Here is a 22,930-nt window from a genome sequence, read left to right on the forward strand (position 1 = left end):
GGCTTTTGCCTGGGAAAAGGGGGGGAGGGAAAGGAGAGGTGAGGGACAAGATGAGTGAAGGAATGAATGAATTGTTACCTCCAGAAAGGCTCTGTGGGCTGATGCTTGCTCCTGCTCCTGCTGCTGCTGCTGCTGCTGTCACAGCGGATCAGCTGATATTTACCTGTGAGGTAATGCACACTCTGTAAGGTCACCATGCACCCACTGAAATAGAGTGCAAAGCAGGCGAGAGGCAGAGAGAGGGAGCTGCTGCCGCCGCTTCCCGCTGCCAGCCGAGAGGCTGCACCGCGCGCAGGCTGCTGATGCGGCTGCAGCTCCTGGCACATGCTGCAGGTGTCAGAGCAGAAGCTGCCCTGCCTCAGACGGTACCCATCGCGCTTCTGCACATGCTCCGGCCCCCGCGCTCGCCCTCATCATGGGCGTGTGCGCAACCTCTGCACATGCCTAGTGGGCCCGGGAGGCCACGGGGAAGCCGCTGCGCGGCCCCGGCCCTGCGCCTGGAGGAGTCTCGCTGCCCTTCCCCGAACGCACCTGGGCCCTGCCGGAGCCGCGCGGGGAGCGGAGCGGAGCAAGGGGCCGGAGGGAGGACGTGTTGGGGGATGGAGGAGCAGGTGGGACTGGGGGCAGGGAGCGCAGCAGATCTGGGGGTGGGGGGGAGCAAATCGGGGGCCAAGCGGTCGGGGGATGGGCGCTCAGGTGCGGAGGATTTAGGAGCCGCGGGGGACGCAGGAGCAGATCGGGGGAGCAGCGGGTCAGTGGGGCGCATTGGCAGGGTCGCAGCTCGGGGCCGGTGGGCAGAGGGGTTGATCAGCTGCGGATGTCGGGGGGGGGGCGGGTGGTGAGGGGGGCGCAGCTTGTGGGGGGGTGGTGAGGGGGGCGCAGCTTGGGGGTGGGTGCGCGGGTAGAGAGGCAGAGGCCGAGCGTGGGGGGCTTGATGGAGGAGCAGCAGATCAGGAGGGGGCTGCACATACTGGGGGTGGGGGGGGGGTTGGATTGTCAGTATCCGAACCCAAATGCGGAGTGACATACAAAGTCACAGCGCATCACGTAGGAAATATCCCTTGTGCTGGAACCGGAGTTCGTCCCGTCTTCTGATCCATTGTTAGCTGGGCAGTGACGTCACCCTGTTTCCCCTTGAACGTTACCTCCCAGGAGGGGCGGGCTTTGTTCCAAGGGCCTTAGAACCTGCATTGTACAACGGAATCAGTAAAGCTATAGAAGAAAGAGGTTCACTTTTTAGTGACTTCCAGGTCACATATTAATTCAAATGTTTGGCTGTTTTAATATTTGTTTTCTAATTTGCATGTGGTCTCCCTAATTAGTAATGGTTCTACTAATGTCAGAAAATGTGCCACCTTGTATAAATGTTAGTAATTGTTTTGCTAATGAAGTACTTTGTCAATTCCACCTAATTATTTTGCAAAAATTTATAAACCTGTTCTGGTGATGTGTAATATCTGTGTCTGTTTAAATTGACAGATAAGCTATTTTCACAACATTAGTTAACAAAAAATATTACAACCCTTCCTGAACAGAATTTTTTCTATGAGAGGGAAGCCACTTATAGCACTAGAACCTTGAAGATTTAATGTATTTTCTTTCCTAAGTGCTAATGTATTTTGAATCACATTTTTCACCTCCACGCTCAGTCCTCCTATAGCCCTCTTATTTGAGCTATAGTGGGAAGAGCAGATTTAAGCCTTAGTACATTGAATTACGGTATGTATAGAACCACATTGTCCTATTTCCCAACTTTAAACGCATGAACCTACATACAGATTTAGACCCTGCTCCTGTAGGGAGTCATGTGTGTGCTTAGCTTTATTCATATGAGCAGTTCCCTTTAAGTCAGTGGGACTGCTCATATGAGGAAAGGTGAGCATGTGTTTAAGTGTAGGATTGCAGCCTCTGGTACACTATAAGTAGCCCGATGTTGATGAACCAGTCACAGCTTCCATTGACTGCAGCACTTCTGAAAATCATGACACTTACACTTAGAAGCCTAAATATGATTTTAGGAGAATTAACATTAGGCATTCAGGTTTGAAAATGTTGGCCCTAGTATCAAAATAATGTGATTCCCATGCTCCCCAAACATGGCTTGGCCAACTGTTCGGAACCCATTCAGTGTGGGGGTTTAATACTGCAAGGTGCTCAAGGCTCAGCACTTGGCAGGATCGGGTTCTAAAGTGCTCATCTCCTTCCTCTATCACACATTACCTGAAAATTAGAAGCAGCTATCTTTATGACAGATCTAATACGTGCAATGTTTCAAACAATAATATTTGAAAGTGATTGTTTCTGTTCTGCTTTTGCAGATTTTCCCATCTGCTTTGGGCTACACATGAAAATTGTTAACTGACGTGTGTAATTCTTTAGCTCCACTGCTTATGTCAGCACAAAGAACACTTGAGAGACTGATGCTGCCAGTCATTACTCCTCACACAACTTCAGGGGGATTCTTTGTAGGCAGAAAGGCCTGTGCTAAGCGTACCTTGTTGTAGGATTGGGGGCTTAATTAATACAAGCACAATGACAACACAATGACAAGCACAAGCACAATGACAGCTGGTTGAGGGGAAGTGTGATTATGCTGCAGGCCAAAATATGGGTTGTGAGGTATTTTCGGGTGTTATATATGTGAATATATGAATAGTCTATATGATGCTCTACCTTAAAAAGAGCAATTTTAGGGAAAGCATGTAAAACAGAAGAGAGGGGAGGCATTAGCGATTGAGGGCCTGATTCTCATTTACCCTTAGAACCCTCTACACCAATTTTCACTCAATTTAAGGGCCCTTTTACACTATGCTAGTGTTCCACAATTCATAGATCCCAGCAGTTGGACAAAGTACAATGGGATACTTGCCCAGAATGCTGAGCACTTATTTCTAAATATGTCAGTGCTGTTTGTATGCACTGATTCAGAGGGAAGTGGGTAAAACCCAGCTGTGTGAATGCAATTGTTTTGAAACAGTTATCTTAATCTACAAAAACCACACCCTGTGAATAAATCCTTTGTGTAAATGAGAATCGGGTTCATAATCAAGAGAGGAGTCCAAGGCAATAGGAGACACAATGAAAGAAGGTGCATAGGTGAGAATGGTAAAAGGATGTGATACAGGCATGGCAGATACCACAGAGGATAGCCTGGTGTTATGCTCTTCTTTGGCAGAGCCTAGAGGGCATGGGGGGGATATCCGAAGCAGGGAGCCTGCTAAACAACCAGTGGGGCCACTGGATGATCAAGCTGCTAAAGGAGTACTGAAGGACGATAAGGCCATTGCAAAGAAACTAAATAAATTCTTTGCATCGGTCTTCTCCCTCACATCCTCGGCCGTGATTCCCCGAGCCATTCTTTTTAGGGGACAAATCTGAGGACCTGTCCCAGATTGAGGTGTCATTAGAGGTGGTTTTGGAACAAATTGATAAACTAAACAGTAATAAGTCACCAGGACCAGATGATAGTTACTCAAGAGTTCTGAAGGAACTCAAACATGAAATTGCAAGACTACTAACTGTAGTCTGTAACCTATCATTTAAATCAGCATCTGTACCAAATGATAAGAGGATAGCTAATGTGATGCTAATTTTTTGAAAAAGGGCTCCAGAGGTGATCCTGGCAATTACAGGCCGGTAAGCCTGACTTCAGTACCAAGCAAACTGGTTGAAACTATAGTCAAGAACAAAGTTGTCAGGCACAGATGAACATAATTTGTTGGGGAAGAGTCAACATGGTTTTTGTAAAGGGAAATCATGCCTCACCAATCTGCTAGCATTCTCTGAGGGAGTCAACAAGCATGTAGACAAGGGGAATCCAGTGGATATAGTGTACTTAGATTTTCAGAAAGCCTTTGACAAGGTCCCTCATGAAAGGCTCTTAAGCAAAGTAAGCTGTCATGGGATAAGAGGGAAGGTCCTCTTATGGATTGGTAACTGGTTAAAAGATAGGAAACAAAGGGTAGGAATAAATGGTCAGTTTTCAGAATGGAGAGAGGTAAATAGTGGTGTCCCCCAGGAGACTGTACTGGGCCCAGTCCTATTCAACTTATTCATAAATGATCTGGAAAAAGGAGTAAACACTGAGGTGGCAAAATTTGCAGATGATACAAAACTACTCAAGATAGTTAAATTCCAGGCAGACTGTGAAGAACTACAAAAAGATCTCTCAAAACTGGGTGAGTGGGCAACAAAAAGGCAGATGAAATTCAGTGTTGATAAATGCAAAGTAATGCACATTGGAAAATACAATCCCAACTATACATATAAAATGATAGGGTCTAAATTAGCAGTTACCACTCAAGAAAGATCTTGGAGTCATTGTGGATAGTGCTCTGAAAACATCCCCTCAATATGCAGCAGCAGTCAAAAAAGCCATAAGGATAGATAATAAGGCAGAAAATATCACATTGCTAATATTGAAGGACCTATCCTAGCCATGAAGGACCTATCCTCCATGAATTTATCTAGTTCTGTTTTGAACACTATTATAGTTTTGGCCTTCACAACATCCCCTGGCAACAAGTTCTGCAGGTTGACTGCACGTTGAATGAAGAAGTGTAGCAGATCAACACTCACCGGCACAGCACCTCCTGCTGGTCATCTGGGCACTAGCTCTTTTCCAGCCTCAGAGCACCCTCTGCTGGCCAGTGTCTCGCCTGCCTCAGGGCCCCATGTCTGTCTCGGATCCCGGTGCCCTTTACCTTGGGGTTTTGCCCCAGCAGTACCCCCACACTCTGGGTCTCCCCTCCCAGAGGAACCCCAAACCCTCTAGGCCCACCTTGCCTTTGTGGCTACTGCCAGTTGTCATCTAGCCCTCTTTCACTGGGGTAAAAATGCAGTTTGTAATGGCCACTCATCACTGGCAAGAGGGCTGGACCAGCTGCCTTTCCCTGCAGCCCTGATACCTCCCTAGGCCTTTACCAAGGCCTCAGCCTGGGGAGTTGCCAGGCTGGAGCTCCCCAGCTCTGCTCACCCTCCCCCAGCACTGTTCTGCTTCCATCACCCTGTGCTCCCAGGTAGTTAGGCCCATCTCTGTGGCCACTTTCCCAATCAGCCTACCTTTTTCTCCCAGGAGCAGGGTATCTGCCCCGCTACAAGAAGTATTTTCTTTTGTTTGTTTTAAATCTGCTGCCTATTCATTTCATTGGGTGACCCCGGTTCTTGTGTAATGTGAAGAAGAAAATAACACTTCCTTATTCACTTTCTTCACACCATTCACGATTTTAAAGACTTCTATAATACCCCTCTTAGTCGTCTCTTTTCCCAAGCTGAAAAGTCCCAGTCTTTTTAATCTCTCCTCACATGGAAGTGGTTCCATACCCCTAGTCATTTTTGTTGCCCTTCTCTGTATCTTTTCCAATTCTAATATATCTTTTTTGAGATGGGGTGACTAGAACTGCACATAGTATTCAAGGTATGGGCATACCATACTGGATTTATATAGTGGTATTACGATGTTTTCTATCTTCTTATCTATCCCGTTCCTTATGATTCCTAACTTTCAGTTCCCTCTCCCGCCCCTCCCCCTTTTTTTTAAACTGCTGGTACCTATTAAGTGGATGTTTTCAAAATATTATCCACAGTGACTCCAAGATCTCTTTCTTGAGTGGTAACAGCCAATTTGGATCTCATCATTTTGTATTATAGTTGGGATTATGTTTTCCAATGTGCATTACTTTGCATTTATGACCATTGAATTTCATCTGCCATTTTGTTGCCCAGCCACCCAGTTTTGTGAGATCCTTTTGTAACTCTTCGCAGTCTGCTGTGGACTTCACTGTCTTGAGTAATTTTGTATCACCTCACTGTTTACCCCTTTTTCCAGATCATTTATGAATATGTTGAGCAGTACTGGTCCCAGTACAAATTCCCAGGGGACACCACTATTTACCTCTCTCCATTCTGAAAACTGAAAAACAGATTTTGATAAATGAATGGGGGGGAGCTCCCTTTTATGGACACCTAGCCAGCCAGTTAGCTATAAAACCCCTGTTAGTAGCTGTTCTATACTTGCTTTACCTGTAAAGGGTTAAAAAGTCCATAGGTAAAAGGAAGGGAGTGGGCACCTGACCAAAAGAGCCAATGGGAAGGCTAGAACTTTTTAAAATTGGGGAAAAACTTCCCCTTTGCTGTCTGTGTTATTCTTCTGGCGAGAGAGACAGGGCTGGAACTATGCTGTAAAAGCTTTGGGCCAGGTATGAAAAATCACCAGGTCATACCTAGAAATTACTCATTTGAAACCCCAGATATGTAAGTAGATCAGGAAATGTCTAGGAAGATGCAATTAGATTTCTCTCTTATTTCTTTATGGCTTGGGGACTCCTCTGTGCTAATCCTAGGTGCTTTTGTTTTGCTTGTAACCTTTAAGATGGACCTCAAGAAGCTATCTTGATGCTTAATCCTTGTAATTGTTTTTTTTTTCAAATCTAGCAAAAAGCCTAAGTTAGAGGATGTATTTTCTTTTTTTTTGTTGTTACTAAAATTTATCTTTTTTAAGAACAGGATTGTATTTGTGTGTCCCTAAGAGGTTTCTGCACATCTTGTTTAATTAGCTGGTGGCAACAGCTGATTTCCTTTGTTTTCTTTTTCAGCTCTTCCCCGGAGGGGAGGTGAAAGGGCTTGAAGGTACCCCACAGGAAGGAATTCCCAAGTGTCCTTCCTGGGTCCTCAAAGGGGTTTTTGCACTTGGGTGGTAGCAGCATCTACCCATCCAAGGTCAGAAAAAACTTGTAACCTTGGGAGTTTAATACATGCCTGGAGTGGCCAGTATTATTTTTTAGAATCCTTGCGGGCCCCCACCTCCTGCACTCAAAGGGCCAGAGTGGGGAATCAGCCTTGACACAGATAACACATGACTCCAGCTGTAGTCTCACTGAAATCAATGACACTACTTGTGGAGTAAAGTATTACTCCCTTTGAGAATGGGTATTTCAGTCTGGCCCAGAGTGATTGTTTTCAGTTTGAAGTGTGCATGCAAAGCCAGAAAAAGTTTACATCAAATGAAGGATCGCATTTAGGAAGAATATTAGATTGATACAGCTCAGAAAGTGCCTTGCTGTGGAACAGAGTTGAAAACAGATGTGTGGGTATTTCCTGAGTGGTGAACAAATTGTACACCATTGTACATCACTATGTGTACCTACTTATGGACCAAGAGCCTGGTTCACCACTGCTTTACTCCAATTTTACATAGGTAAATTACATAGATTTCAGTGGAAAACAATTATTTAAGTGAAAATACACTAGCATAAAACTGGAATCAGACAGCTGTAAAACAGGGCTCAAGGGAGCAAACTGAAGCGTAGGCATTGTCCGAAGGGTATGTCAGCCTTCACAATTTACAGCCCATAGATTTCAGGATGTCCTATAGCCCTCAGAACTTGCAACCCATAGATTTCATTGCCAGAAGCTAAGATGGCTAACAGGCACGTTTGGAGGCAGGTGCAAAAGGTGGGTTGACGGTTTCCTGCTGACTTTGCCAATTATTGTACATTGCTTTGCATTGCCTCCTCCATCCTTCTTTCACTCCTGCTGCTGTCCTCCTTCCATCTCCTGGATCAGCTGTGTGTGCTGTGTTAATGGAGGGTCCCAGGCACCTTCCCAGTTCACAGTGCCACTATGTGCTAAGCAGGGGTAAGCCTGAGCCAGCTCAGCCCCAGCCACCTGCACAAAGGCTTTGCAGCCTCTGCCAGGCTTCGAAGGAGAGATTTTGTTTTTCTGAGCATTGCCCCCATTTTGGGTCTCTCTTAAGCACAGCATATGTTGGCAGCTGCAGCACAGTGGAGGGGATTCCCTCTGAGTTAAGGGTCCACCGACCAGGATTTCATTTCCCCCCCATCCACTTACTGTGTGTGCTATCTGCAGCCTCTTTGCTGGAGGTGCCCTGATTTCTCTCACACACACACACCAATAGACAGCAGCTGAGGATCAGGTTCTCAGTCTCTGCAAAAGCCTCTGTGCTGGAGATGGCCTCATTTCTCCCACGCTGAGCATCTGACATATTCTGTGCTGGAGCTGTCCGTATTTTACACCCACCCAGTCACCCTCCCCTCTGTTCCAGAAGTTACTTATTTTCCACCCTCAGACTGCGTGTGTCATCCTCCCTGCTGGAAGTGTCCTCCGACTCCCTCTCCCACTGCATGTAGTACATCTTCTGTGTCGGATGCGCCATTATTTCTCCCACCTGCTGTGGGTGTAATGTAAGGTCAAATTTTTCACATAGTGTTGCCTAAAGCACCTAACTCCATCCTTAGGAAACTGTGTAAAAGTGGCCTGAGTTTTGGAAGTTCTGGGCATTCGCAACACCCCCAAAAGTGAATGAGAGCTGCAAGTTCTCAACACCTCTAAAAATCAAGCCATTTTACATAGGTGCCTAGATGTGAAGTTAGGTGCGTTACTTAGTGAACCACATTTGGATATTTTGGTTTTCATGTTTTAACTGGAGTTGGAGTTAATGCATCTAAAATATCCCTAGTTCTCCTATCACTGTGACAGGTAGGCCCCAATTTATAAGATCAACAGTCTGTGAAACCAAGCTGTAAACAGAGTTTGTTCGATTGAAATATGTGTTTATTACTCCTTTCTTTAACTAAAGATATGTCTACACTGGCGGAGTTACAGCACCGTTCAGAGAGCACTGAAGGGAAACCACTGTTGTGTGTTCACACTGACAGCTGCCTGTGCAATAGCATGTTCACACTTGTGGCACTTGCAGTGGTATTTGGAGCGGTGCACTCTGGGCAGCCATCCCACAGAGCATCTCTTCCTCTTCTGCCGCTAAGAGTTGTGGGAAGGCAGAAGAGGTTGTGGGGCATCCTGGCTCCTGTCCCAATACCCCGTGATGCATTGCTTCGCATCCCCGCAATCCCTGTGCTTCTGTCTGCATTTGGCACCATCCTTCAACGGTTTGTATACTGCATGCTCTGCTCTGCCTTTTTGGTCTGCAGGAATGGATCCCACACTGTTGACCAAAATGCTGCTCGCTCTGACTAACATGTCACAAGTGGCAGTGGAGTTATTCCTTAAACTACAAAGGCAAGAGGAGCGCAACGTTGATCTCGCCACGCATAGTAGCTATGACACGAGATTGCTTGTGGCATTCACAGAGGTGCTGACCACAGTGGAACGCTGATTTTAGGCTCGGGAAACAAGCGCTGAGTGGTGGGATCACACTGTGATGCACGTCTGGGATGACGAGCAGTGGCTGCAGAACTTTTGGATGAGGAAAGCCACATTCATGGGACTGTGTGATGAGCTCACCTCAGCCCTGCGGTGCCAGGACACGAGAATAAGAGCTGCCCTGCCATCAGAGAAGCGTGTGGCGATTGCACTGTGGAACTGGCTACTCCAGACTGCTACCGATCGATCGCCAACCAGTTTGGAGTGGAAAAGTCGACTATTAGACTCGTGTTGACAGAAATGTGCAGGGCCATTAATTGCATCCTGCTCCGAAAGACTGTGACTCTGGGCAATGTACATGGCATTGTAGATGGCTTTGCACAGATGGGCTTCCCTAACTGCAGAGGGGTGATAGATGGCACGCATATTCCAATTCTGGCACCAGACCACCTAGCCACCAAGTACATTAATCGCAAGGGGTATTTCTCAATGGTTCTCCAGGAGCTTGTGGATTACCGTGGGCGTTTCACGCAGGCTCATCCAGAAAGGTGCCTGATGCACGCATCTTTCGGAACACTGGCCTGTTCTAGAAGCTGCAAGCAGGGACTTTCTTCCCGGACCAGAAAATCACCATAGGGAAAGTTGCAATGCCCATTGTGATCCTGGGAGACTTTATCTACCCCTTAATACTGTGGCTTATGAAGCCATACACGGGGCACCTTGACAACAGCAAGGAGCGGTTCAACAACAGGCAGAATTACTGTTGAGTGTGCTTTTGGCCGTTTAATGGCCCACTGGCACCATCTATATGGGAGGCTGGATCTGGCTGATAATATTCCTATGCTTATAGCCGCATACTGTACAATCCATAATATTTGTGAAGGGAAGGGTGAAAGCTTCACTCAGGGATGGATCACTGAGGCTCAGTGCCTGGAGGCTGAATTTGAACAGCCAGAGACCAGGGCTATTAGAGGGGCACATCACAGGGCCATAAGGATCAGGGATGTTTTGAGGCAGCAATCTGAAGATGAAGGCCACTAATATTTGTTGTGATGCTCGGTAGTGCAGTGCTTGTAATGCTAGGAGGTGATTGTGATTGGTGCAGATGGTGCACTATGAAGGTGTAAGAAAATTGCCTATTGCTTTGCAGGGCTCCATTTACTTTGAATTAGTGGAATAAAGATTGCTTTCAAACCAACACAATTCTTTTATTAAAAAACAACAACAGAGGAGAGAGACAAACAAAAAAAACACTTCAGCACTGAGGGGGATGGGGGAGGGGAGGGTGCCAGGAGGAGGTGGGGTCCTGGGACCGTTAAAGATTTGTGTATAGCCAGGTAGCCTATCCAGCCTTCTCCTTTGGAGTACAGTGCAGCAGTTACTGTACTTCAGCAGGGCTACACTGCAGAGGGACGGGTGATGAGTGCAGTAGGTACTGGGAGTCCACAGGGCTGGACTGTGACAGGGCAGAAATGGAATGCAGTGGGTTCAGACTGGAGCCAGGAGGTTGATGATAAGACTGTGTTGGCAGTGTCTGGGGGGCTCATGGGAAAGAGTTTTGCGACAGCGGCTGCAAGGGAGGACGGGTGTTGAGCTGCTCGGTTTGCAATGCTAGTAGCGCCTGGAGGATTTCTGCCTGGCGCTCCATAACGTTTAAGAGCCGCTCCGTGGCTTTGTTCTGGCACGTTGCGTTCTCCTTTCGGTTCGTCTTCTCGCTGTCCTGCCACTCCTTCAATTCTTGTTTTTTGGCCACGGAGTGATGACATCACAGACAAAGTCCTCTTCAGTTCTTCGTGGCTGCTTCCTAATTCTGCGCAGCCATTCAGCTGCTGATAACAAAGAGGGAGGCTGGGCTGTCAAGGTCATATCTGTGAAGCCAAAATATAACACACAGACCAATGATTTAAAACACAGCCACTATTCACATACCTGTCACTAACTGACTGACCTCAGGCAAGCACACATGAGCCACAAAACCCTCAAAATGGTGAGTAGCCACAGGGGCAGGGTAAATCATTGTTCCCAGACCCTACGGTACACTGGCCATCTGACTCTTGAGGAGAGCCAGCACTGGGGGAGGGGTGGGGGCTTATAATCATTCCTGTCTCCACGTTTTCCACAGGCTGTGTTCATTATGGAAGATATCTCGCTGCTGAGGGTGAGCAGGGAATCAAGGGAGGGTCTTTTCCAAGACTGTGGCTTCCGCCCTGGCCCTTCTGCGACTCGCCTGTGTGCAGCAATGGTCCCTACCCCCACTGACAGCAGAGTGGTGCAGGAAAGTTAACGTTAATGAAGCAAGAAACAAAGCAGCTCTGCCAAAGAACCTGCGGCAGTGGATTGCCCAGTATCTCCAAGAGAGTTTCCTGGAGGTCTCTGAGGCAGACAGACAACAACCTGTTCCACCACTCAGACTAGGCATGTGGTGGTATACACATCATACAGACACAAGCCTGCAGTCTGCAACCCTCCTGCCCCCAACAACTCGCTTCAGTGATTCAACAAATCAAATCCACTTACCAGGGACCTCCTCTCCTGTTTGCACTTTGCCAAGCTCCGACAGCTGTGACTGGCTAGCCTTCTCCAGAGTAGAGAAGAGCTCCTGGCTGCTTGCATCTCTGACCTCAGAGTCATCCTCTGCCTTTGGGTCCGCCTGCCCCTCCACATCCTCATCCAAGATTTCCTCCTGGCTCCATCCACTCCACTGGCACGTCAGCCACTGAAGTATCCACAGTGGCCTTCACAGTGGAGGTGGGGTCGCCACCGAGAATCGCATCCAGCTCTTTGTAGAGCCAGCAGCTTGTGGGCGCAGCACCGTAGTGGCAGTTTGCCTCCCGTGCCTTGTGGTAGGCCTTCCACAGCTCCTTCACTTTGACCCTGCACTGTAGTGTGTCCCGGTCATGGCCCCTTTCTGTCATGCATCATGAAATCTGTCCATAGGTATCATAATTCCTACAGCTGGAGCGCAGCTGGGACTGGACAGCCTCCTCTCCCCAAATGCTGATGAGGTCCAGCAGCTCGGCATTGCTTCAAGCGGGGGATCGCCTGCTGCGTGGAGCAGGCATGGCCACCTGGAAAGATGCGCTGAGACCATTGCACGCATCACCAAGCAAACAGTAAGGGGATTTTCAAAATTCCCAAGGAATTTACAGGGTGGGGATAACGGATGGTCACCTGAGGGCAGGGCAGTAGAGTTCAAACCAATGACCAGAGAGACGAAAACAGGCATTGTGGGACACCTCCCGGAGGCCAATTGCAGTGCTGTAATCGACCAAGGTGTCTACACTGGCACCACGGCGCTGTACCCCCAGTGCAGAAAGCTGTAGGCCTCTCGTCGGGGTAGTTTTTTTTTTATAGTGCTGCAGCTGCGCAGTTTCTCCACACTAAGTGGCTTGGCAGCGTGCACACCTTGACTGTACAGAAACTTGCAAGTGTAGACAAGGCTTAAGACTTTGTTACGTATTAGCAGTTAAAGTAGCTATATTATTTTTAGTTTGCCAATAGTTTGTTTTTCTCAGTACAGACTACAGTACAAAAACCTTTTGTAGTGGTAAACACCCATTTTTTCATGGTTTGTGTGTATAAAAAGATCTGTACTTTCCACAGTATGCATCCGATGAAGTGAGCTGTAGCTCACGAAAGCTTATGCTCAAATAAATTGGTTAGTCTCTAAGGCGCCACAAGTACTCCTTTTCTTTTTGCGAATACAGACTAACACGGCTGTTACTCTGAAGACTACAGGATGAGGCACAACCCCTGTCCCCGGGAATTTACCATCTAAGTGTTTATAGTATTTAACATTAAGAATTGGTTAGTATGTGGATATTAAAGAATTTGTTTGATAATATGTTAGCAAGAAAACAAGTACATCTTTTATAATCTTTCCATTGATTTTATTTTTCTCTCCCAAAAATGAAAAGGTCTGGCTGGGTTAATATGTGCAGATTGCATCAGTAACCGGTGTGATCTAAGGCTTTCTCCGAGCTGTGGGAGTTAGAATAGGAACTTTAAATAGTCTTACCAAACTAATGGCTTTGCAGCAGCTGTATGAGATTTATGCAGAAGATTATGGCAGCCTCCAGAGAGGGCAGAGGGCATCAAAAACACATTGCAATGGACATTTACTTATTTGTTTGCAGTGTGAGGCTACAGTTGCCTACTTAGGAAATATCAAGCAGCTGCTCTAAGTATTGCCTATTCTGTTCCAAGAAAAGTTTTTAAAATGTTTAAAAACTGTGTGAGTTCTTAAATATTTCTTGGAGGTGGAGAAACCAAGAGACACCCTGTCTTCTGTTTAATGTTGTAGTTGTGTGACTACCCCAAGTTCAGTTATAAAAGGCTCACTCCTGTGCCACACCAGTTCTACCATGGTGCCAGAGAGAATAAAGACTCTCAGGGGAGGATAAAGGACACTCAAAATGTTTTGTAGAAAAAAATAAATATTAACCCTTGCAATTAGAAGCTTAGAGCACAAAGCTGGAAGCACAGAGTTGCAAGTGGCTGTGAGAAAACAGATTGATGTCTAAAAAGACACAGTCCCTTCCCCAGTTTACAATTTAAGCACTGAAATAATCAATAGTAACAATATGGGGCTGTATGTAGCCTTTCATTAGAACCTTGCTATTTTGCATGCCACAGGTGAGCCAGCCAGGTAAATAGAAGGCAACATTTGATAAGGGAAAATGAAGGTAAATGTATATAACAGTAAATCCTGTCTGAACTTTAGGGACTCATTAGTAATGTTTTATTTTTAAAATTAAAAAGTTGAAATTTTTAGTCAATTCTAGTCAGCTAACTTTTGAGGCAGTGTTGACAACATAGCTGAGGACAATAGTGGAAAGTTAATAAATTGACTTACCAGTACCGGTCATGAGATATTGTCATTTCTTTTCTCTTCTCTTCTGGGTTCAAGCCTGTAAACCTCCATCGCTATTAGTAGTCCTTACTCATTGGGGTCACTAGCATAAGCCTGTCAGTAAGAATTTTCAGTATCAGATTCTGTGATGGGACGTTCACCCACACCCAGCCCTGAAGAGGGCCAAGCTGGCTCAGAAGGGACCTGTTAACCACACAGGCTGGACATTGGGGAGAGCCAGGGATTGAAAAAGGCTTATTGATGATGAAGTCCAGCTGGGTCTGAGCAGGCTGAACAAGTACAAAGCCAAGAAGTTTGTAGCAGAAGGGGACTGTAGAGAGAGAGTCTGCAGTCAATCTCCATACACAGAAAGGTGGGTAGGAGGAAATCCAGAGGGTAAAAGCCCTGAGATCCTAGCCCTGCAGGAACGTTTTACCCAGAGATACTGTGGGGAAGAAAGCCTGTGGAAGGTAAAGTGGGAAAAAGCCCAGGAAAAGAGCATCGAGGGTGGAGACTGTGGAGACCTTGGCTGCTGATTATAGGGTTTATGGGCTAGAACCTTGAGTAGCAGGTAGCCCCAGGTTCCCCTACCAGCCACTAGGAAAGTAGCATGGACTTAGAATTGGTACGGAGGACTGCCTGAGATGGCATATGGACAGTTTACCTAGCTGGGCTTTGACACCCTGGAAGGGAGGGGGTGCAGGGAACAGACTGTATAGTAACCTGGTTGGAAGGCTGAGTCATGAAGAGAGAGCACCTTGAGTCCTGGAGAGTGAGAAGGGGCCACAGGATGAGCGAGTGACAAAAGAGGGCTCTAGACCAGATGATAACTGATCCCCAGACCCAGCCATGAAGAGGTTGCACTTCAGTTAGTGTACTCTGTTACAGGTTCCTTTTCTTCTTACTAGCAGGTAAGGATTTGTCTCTCTACACAGCACACTAAACTTGGACTCTGACTCCGGTTTAAGCCCACACAGAAATCAATCAGACTCTGCCAGAAACCTCTCTGACTCAAGTCAACTGCAAGGGAGGTGGGTCAGAATCAGAGTCTCACTGTCATGTGTGACAAAGTTCAGGCATTTTGCCATGTGGACTCAAGTCAGGTCGCCAGACTCAGGTCTTGAGTCCATTAACACTATGTTACAATCTCCTAGGACTGTGCTTCCCAGTCTTTCAATCCCAAAACTTCCCACTCATTTCCTGGAAAGTAAAAACAACCTCCTGGTTTAAATGCAGCTGCTCAGCATTCAAACCTTCATTTCCATGTGGCGTGGTCAACTGGGAACACAGTCAACCCTCATTTGCCTTAGCCTAGCTAGTTCTAAGAAGTTCTGCATCAAGTGCTAGCTGGCCAGAGGAACACTGCCGGATTCTGGTTAACTTCTGGTGTGAGGTGAGCAAGACGTTCGACTTCAGCAATAGCACAAGAAATCATCATCATCTTTACATAACTATATCTGAGTGGTTGGCAGTGCTGGGGATCGACCAGACAGCAGAAAAATGCAGAGAGTGAAACAAGCTGCTGCAAATCAAGTACTACGAAGTTTTAGGATGCTAGCGGCACCTCTGGGAACTCCCAGTCTTCCTGCCTCTTTTACAAGGAATTTGACTGGGTATTGAGAATGGTAGCAAGCACTGATCCCAGACTGATGCAAGACAATCTACTGCACGGGGATAGTAACCTTATAACTCCCACCCCCTGTTACAGGCACCACCCAAGGAGAGCGAGCCACCAGGTGAAGGCCAAGAAGTGGCCCTGGGGCTGAGGCCAGTACCCAAAGAGGCTATGCTGCTGGAGCAGCTATAGCACATTTTAGGTTTGTAATCAAAGGAGCTGTTTGGGAATGGCCTTGGGGAGCAGCCTGCTGCAGAACCAGCATCAGCGCAAGCACAGGTGCCTGGTGAGTTTCTGCCACCATGTTTGTTGTTATTAATATATGGTTGGGGGGGATTTCTGGCAGATGGGCCTATAAAGTTATTAATATGAGCAGGGTTTTTGATGTGCCTCTGTCCATGGCAGAACCTATGGCATTTCCCTAGTGCCCCCACCTGCACCACATGAGATTCAAAATGGACACCGGGGAATGAAGAAGAAAGTTAAACACGCAGTTATTACATTTTTATAAGTTACTCACGGATATGAGTTTGGGTTGTGGTGTCACAATTAGCCGTACAGACCCCTCCCGTCTAATACAGCACACCTTGTAAATCTGCCTCGCCTGCACTGTCCTGGACCACCTGTAAACTGAGTCCCAATAAAATCTGGCTGGTATGAGTCCAAATAAGACCAGAGTGTGTGTGTTTGGTCCATCACTGGCTTTAAAGAGTCCCAATTACATTGGAGGGTGGCAGTCTGTGTTAAAATACCCCAGGGCTGGCAATAAGTTGAGTTTGTGCATGGACGCAGGTGCTTGGAAGGAGGCTGTATTGCATATCTGTGCTAATCAGCATTTTGTTGCTTTTACAATGAATTTTTCATCCATTGAAGGCTGGTGATGAAAGTGAACATCTCCTGGAGCAGGAACTCCAGATGGTTGGTTACGTTCTGAGGCAGGGCATATTTATTAGGGCTGCCTCTAACTTATGAGCCCCCTCCATTCTGAGATATGCTGTCACTAGACAGCTAAACATCTTCTTAGCATACACAGATGTCTGTCCTTTGCTGGCCTGGAACAGAAGTTTATGCTTCCATTCAGGAACCTCCAGAATATCAATGTTCTCCAAAGCTTGCCCTGCCTGTCAAGATGGAAGAACCATAGCTAATAACTAGACCACTCATAAGTAAGGTTACATTTATATCACAGAATCCATGACTTCCAGAGACCTCTGGTACATTCTCTGCTTCAGCCCCAGGGGCTGCAGGATTCTGGAGCTGGCAGCCAGCGGGGTCCTGGCAGGGTTCTAGCAACAGGCAACCCCCTGCAATGTTCCAGGGACAGGTGACAGACTCCTGAGGGCAGGCCCGTCCTTAGGCATGTGCAGCTGCGTAGGGCCCTTGAAAATTTGGGGCACTGCTGGGTCTTAGTGTCCACCCTCCTGGCTTTCCTATCCCTGTTCTGACCCTTCCTGCAGGCTCCCACAGCTGGCTGCTGCAGCCTGGCAAGTCTTCCTCAGGAGGGGATCTAGTAGTTAAAAGTGAAAAAGCCTCCGGCCTGCCAGACCTATTAGCACAACACTGAAACTGTTAAAGAGCCATTCAAGGGGTAATGAAGCCATTTAACAGGCATTTGCCAACCCTCAGGTATATACTGTCAGTTTCTGAATTTACTGACAAAAAAAACAGTTGTGCATTACTGTAATATTTGCTCAGAACATGGCAGTCTACAGGACCTTAGTTTACAATTTGCTTTAAAAATATTTAGTTAGTGTGTTGAAGATTATAAAATCACATCTCTAAAAAATCCTTGCATAGATTTTTAGATGCACAATCATCTTTAGCCTTAAGTGCTTGGATCTTCAGACATATAGTTTTTTAAATAAAATCTTTCAAAAGACCACCCTTATCTAAAATACACATTTTAATTACTATAGTAAAAAAACAAAAACAAACAAATTTACTTCCAAAGTCTTCCTGTCCTTTCTGTCCATCCCTGTCTCCCTCCCCCATTGAACAGAGCCTTTAAAGGGCCAATACCCCTTTCCTTCCAGATAGCTGGACAAAGCGTTTCCCTTTCTTTAGTTCTGACTATCTGATGAACTAGTTTTAAGAGAACCCTCCAGCAAAATCAGTACCTTAGTAAGATATAAAATCCTTTGTTATGCCTAAAATCTTTAGAAACATTTTTTAAAGTTGATGAAATTTCATAAACATGTCTATTGTTATGGAGATCACACACAGTCAATTAGGTTTCAGAGTAGCAGCCGTGTTAAAGCAATGAACATTGTTATAAACACACTAAACCTCTGTGACTAATTTAAAATAATGTCTTTGTTTCAGTGAGTTAAATATGTAGTAATCTGGAATGATTACTTTATGAAGGTTTAAGAGTACATTTAAAATATAAAAATCAGCTTAGAAATACTGATTAAGAAAATGTAAAACAGAGAAAAGCTGCATCATGTATTCCATAATATTTAATGTTGTGTTTAGCAAGACAGCTGACTCACCCTTACTACAAAGTTTTTGCAAGTAAATGTCTGGCAAACTTCAGGGCATAACAAAAAACCTGTGACTGACTTTTTTATTCCCAAGTTTAATTAGGTACCTTCTGCATGTCCATTCTGCGTGAGGGAGAGGGTACGGGGGTCTCTGTGGGGAACTGTGACTCCCCACCAGCATGATGCGGGCCGGGCGTCTTGTTATCCTTTACTGCCTCTTCCCTCCCCCCACCACTGGGCTGCGAGCTCAGGCTGCTGTCAGGCATAGGGGCACCAGTTTAATAATACTGTGTAGGGCCCCATAAATCCTAAGGACGGCCCTGCCTGAGGGGTCGCTCCTCAGGATTCCAGCGACGAGCAACAGCCTGGTGTGGGGGGAGAGACAGGGCGATGCCTCAGGTGAGCGGCTGGGGGTGTCCCATTTTCTCTTTGGGAAATATGGTCACCCTGCAGCTCTCAGCTGCTGTGGGCGGAGAGGGAACCCCACAGTTCCCAGCCACTGTGCTGGTGAGGGAAACCATGGAACCACAGCAGCAAAAGTCACAGACAGGTCACTGCTTCTGTGAATTTTTATTTGTTGCCCGTGACTGGTCTGTGACTTTTACTAAAAATAACCATGACAAAATCTTAGCCTTACTCATAATGTAACCTTTCTGCCAGCTGGAGCCAGCAGCAACCAGGGCCGGGTTCAATATCTAGGGGTTCCTTTCCATTGATACAACACAGAACTGGCTTGAGCTCCCATCCAGTAACCTGGAAAAATTACACCACCGCGGGTGCCTCTGAGAGGCAGTACTTCCCCACTCGCAAGCACAGAGTCTGCGTGTAGAAAAGAAACTTTAATAAAAGGAGGGAAGTAACTTTGTGTTAATTTGGGAAAACACTGCGAACAGGGTTCATAAACGAAAGACCTACCCCCAAGTAAGTTGGGGAGTGTCCTTTTCCCCTCAGGTTCTTAAATCCAGCAATCCAAAAGTCCCTTTTATATCCCCAACCCTTCTCTGCACCCCACTCACAGTTGCTGTCCTTGGTCAGTGCAGACCCAGAGTTCACAGGTGCATCTGCAGAGTTCACCTTCCCAGCACCCCTGGGCAGGGGGAGGTAAAGAGGCACCTTACTTGCTCTGCTTCTCTGGCACTTGCTTGCCACCCCCTCTCTGCCAGCTGCCCTGGTGGCTGCTTGCCTGCACTGCCCCTCTCTGCCAGCTGCTCTTGGTGGCCACCTCTCACTTTTTTCACCATGCCTCTCAAGCTGCACCTCTCCAGTTTGCTGTCAGTCACCTTCTGATGCCACCTGCTTCTCTGTTGTGATCTCTTCACATCAGTCTCTTTGTAATTTTCAGCTCTTTGCAGGCAGGGCAGAAACCCAGTCCTACCACAACTGATTTTAGCTCTGATTGAGCATTTAACATAACAAAGAGGCCTCTAATGAAGCCTATTTAGCTTTTTCTTTGAGGGAGGAAGGGGGATGAAAGAACAGGTTAAACAAGTCCAGGGAGGACCCTTGAGGGAGAGTATACCACCTAGCTAGGACATATGTCCCTACCCCCTCTTGCTTTTCCAGAGCTGTTGCATTTGAGCCCCTGGCTTAATGAGGTACTTTCAGCTGAGGGTGACCCCCTCATTTGGGAGAGGTTAAGCACAGTTCTGCTCCTCTCCATTCACACCATAACGACAACACGTTGATAACAGCATTTCACTACCCCTGCACTCAGTACTAAAGTGATTTGTAACCCAACACCAGCCAGAGTTGATCACTTTAAGCAAAACACAGCTCTATCTGCTGGATATCTAAGCAGAGCAGGAGCAAACTGTATTTGCATGAACACACCTAAAGTCTCCCCCTCCCACCCAGCTAGCTGTCAGGGAAGAATTCATTCAGATCCTGGTTACCTCAAGTTCCACCTACCTCCTTCAGGAAAAAATGAAGAGGATACAAAAATCATTTCAGCTGAGTTTTAAGGCATGCCTTACCATGATGGGTGATGATTTTCAGTGCTACTCCATAAGATGGCTGAAGTGGCCAGTGTCTTGTGTGACTAAAATACAGCCAATGGATTAAAAAGTTTCTTCGTTTTTTTTACCTTGAATTAAAGCAACCCTTTTTAGAAAGTGGGACATGTAACTTGTTTTTTTTTAATCCATGGTCTGACAATAATGTGCTCTGTCTCTCATTTCAATGCCCTTCCACCTCCATAGGGCAAACAGACAGCCTGGGGGAGTAGACCCACCTACTGCAAGCAAAGAGAAAGAGTCCAAGGTTAGCTGATGGGAGAGTTGCGAGATAAAATGAATTGGCAAATAAGCGTTCCAGAAGGGCCAAATGGACGAAAGGACAATGATGCAAGAAGGGCGGCGAGAGAGGCTGCACAGTGTGAGGAGATATTGGTAGATGGATTCATGGAGCATGACTGCCACATGGGGGAGGAAACAGAGTGCAGTAGAAAGCTGTTTGAGCTATTACCTGTGCTCAGGGTTACCGGACTGTGGGCTCTAGGGCAACCTTCAGCTCCTGCTCCCGCCCAATGCCCTGAGTACCTTCCATGCTATCATGTGCTGCAGATTATGCAGGCTTTTGTCAATTCAGAGGATGGCTGGACTATGTCACAGGCAAAGATTACTAGTACGTGGAATTAAAAAAAAGGTACCCTCTGCACTCATTGACCCAGTCCAGCTGTGGCCTGTTCAGTGGGTCCACTCATTGCTAGGGGAGCCTCCTCCTTGCCACACAGGGGATCAGCCCTTTCTGGGTCCAGTGCCCCCTTTCGTTGCTTGCTGCACGACCTGCCGTCTCTCTCCCACTCTCTGTGACTCAGGGTGCTCTGTCTTTGTGGCTTGGCCCTCTGGCCAGGTCACTATGGTCCTGCCCTACGGGGGTATCAAAGTCTTCCCTTACAAATGGTCTCAGGGAGCCTTCTCATTCACTGTCCTGACAGTGCCACTTCCCCAGTGGCTGTTAGGGGAATCTAGGCCCTGTCTCCACTCCAGTTTCCAGCTCAGGGACCCTCTAATCAGCAACCATGGTCTGCACCATCCTCAGCCTTGTTGCCTTTTCCCTGAATCTTTCCTACACCTTCTGGCTCCCCCACTCTCTGGGTTTGCCAGCCCAAACTGCAGACTAAATTCCATATCCCCAAACACACCTCCCTTCCCCCAGGCACTGACTACACACCACTTCCCCGCATTCCCTTTCTGCCAACAGCTCCCTGGCTTTATAGAAGTCCTGCCTGTTTTCTCCAGCTGGGCTCCATCATTAAGGCTTTCCTGTCAGCCTACCTATCCCCCTGCTTTCTTGCAACCTTATAGGTTAACTGGCCCCTCTGGCCTACATTAACCCCTTCAGGGAGAGTATGGGGAACACTCCTTATCATACCTGCACATACAAAACACACAAGGAAGGCCAAGGGGAACAGAGGGGACTCCCAGGAATAGCTGGACATGTTATTTGGCAACCTGAACCTTTCATTATTTTGGTACTGAGTTTGTTTATTAAGCTCTGTTTTGATGGAAACTGGTCTGTGCTTTGAGTTCTTATGCTGGTAAGTAAATACCGATATAAAATACAGGGTTGATTTTACACAAGGCTATAACAGCAAGTTTTATTATTTGTAATGTTAAAAGTGGCACCAACTGTAAAGAATGTCATCACATGCCCTTCTCAATATTTTTCGTAATAAAAATGTATACACTGTCATCATCATAATCCATAAACTGAGTTTATGGCCAGTAGTGATCAGATTTATGAAGATGTTATCCACGTGTTTATGGAATTCATGATACCAACACATTTACAAAATTCTTTCCGCAGCTGCCCCATACCCATACACAGCACAATCTCAAATATTGTTTCATTCCCTGATTTCCATTGTGCACATGGTTACAGCACCAGTCAGTTCCCCCAGTGTTCTGCGCATGGTCGGTGGAGACAGCAGGCCCAATAATGTGGACTACATTAACACTGGCATCCAAATTGTTCTGAAGGCAGAGCCAATGGGATTTCAGTCTGCCATATGCACATCCACCCCATCCTCAGAGTATGTTTTCATAAGAAGTGGCAGCAGGGGGTAATCAGGGTTACCTAGAATAACAGTGGGGACAATGACTCCTTTTATAACAATGTCATTCAATGGGAATAATCTCCCAGCTTGTCCATGAAGGCAAAGTCCCGATCTCAAGAACACCCTGGCATTATGCACCCTGCCAGTGCATCCCAGGTTAGTGACCACGAATCTGTCCCTGTGGTTGAGCAGGGCCTGCACACCAATGGAGCAGTACTCTTTGCAGTTTATGTGCTCCTTGCAGAGGGCAAACTATAGGCATGTGATTTCCATGTGATTTCCTGGTGCAGTTTAGAAAGGCCATTATCTCAAAGCCACCAGTAATTTCAGGAACATTTTTAACACTTTGGGTACATCACAGTCCTGATTGCTTGCAAATCTCTGCCCCAACACCTCCCACATTGGATTTGGGAACTACAAACTGGTTAGCCATGGACCTGTAACTGTCTAGGGTAGTCAGCTTCCAGATAACTATAGCAATCTGCTTCTGGACCAGCATGGTCTCCCTCATGTGGGTGTCCTTGTACTGGAGGGTGGAGACAGGCTAGTCACAAACCTCCAGGAACATCCGCTTCTTCCTGTGAAAGTTCTGGATCCACTGTTAGTCATCCCAGGTCTGCATGACAATGGATCCTCCCAGTCTGTGCTTATGGCCTTGCTCCAGAAGCACCAGTCTACCTGGGAGGAATCTGCAGCTAAGACAACAGGCATGAGCAGCATCAGCTGTGTCAGAGTATGCTCTTTCCAGAGATGCCTTCGACAGTTCACAAACAGCTGCCAAAATGTCCAGGAGCATCTCGCTT

The 22,930-nt window shown here is 46.7% G+C and overlaps 1 protein-coding gene and 1 long non-coding RNA gene across 7 annotated transcripts in view; one reads left to right on the top strand and one right to left on the bottom strand.

Moving 5' to 3' along the window:
* The window catches only part of DTNA (dystrobrevin alpha), a 297,368-nt gene extending 296,964 nt beyond the window's left edge, over positions 1 to 404 (bottom strand). For 3 of the 5 annotated variants that reach the window (XM_074944418.1, XM_074944417.1, XM_074944420.1), the window contains exon 1: positions 79 to 403. In XM_074944418.1, the coding sequence (XP_074800519.1) occupies positions 79 to 326 (248 nt within the window). In that variant the 5' untranslated portion in view covers positions 327 to 403. Of the gene's footprint in view, positions 1 to 78 lie in introns of all 5 variants that reach the window. The other 2 variants (XM_074944419.1, XM_074944416.1) reach the window with 1 other exon arrangement.
* On the top strand, positions 277 to 22,152 carry LOC141982395 (uncharacterized). Of its 2 annotated transcripts, XR_012638058.1 has the most exons (4): positions 277 to 611; positions 6,594 to 6,717; positions 15,681 to 15,873; positions 20,269 to 22,152. It is a non-coding gene; the product is annotated as an uncharacterized LOC141982395 (long non-coding RNA). The 2 variants fall into 2 exon arrangements; XR_012638057.1 differs by lacking the exon at positions 6,594 to 6,717 and having other exon boundaries at positions 278 to 611; positions 20,269 to 22,151.
* The last annotated feature ends 778 nt before the right edge of the window (positions 22,153 to 22,930 follow it).

Source organism: Natator depressus, chromosome 2 (genome assembly GCF_965152275.1).
Source record: "Natator depressus isolate rNatDep1 chromosome 2, rNatDep2.hap1, whole genome shotgun sequence".
NCBI classification, from domain to species: domain Eukaryota; kingdom Metazoa; phylum Chordata; order Testudines; family Cheloniidae; genus Natator; species Natator depressus.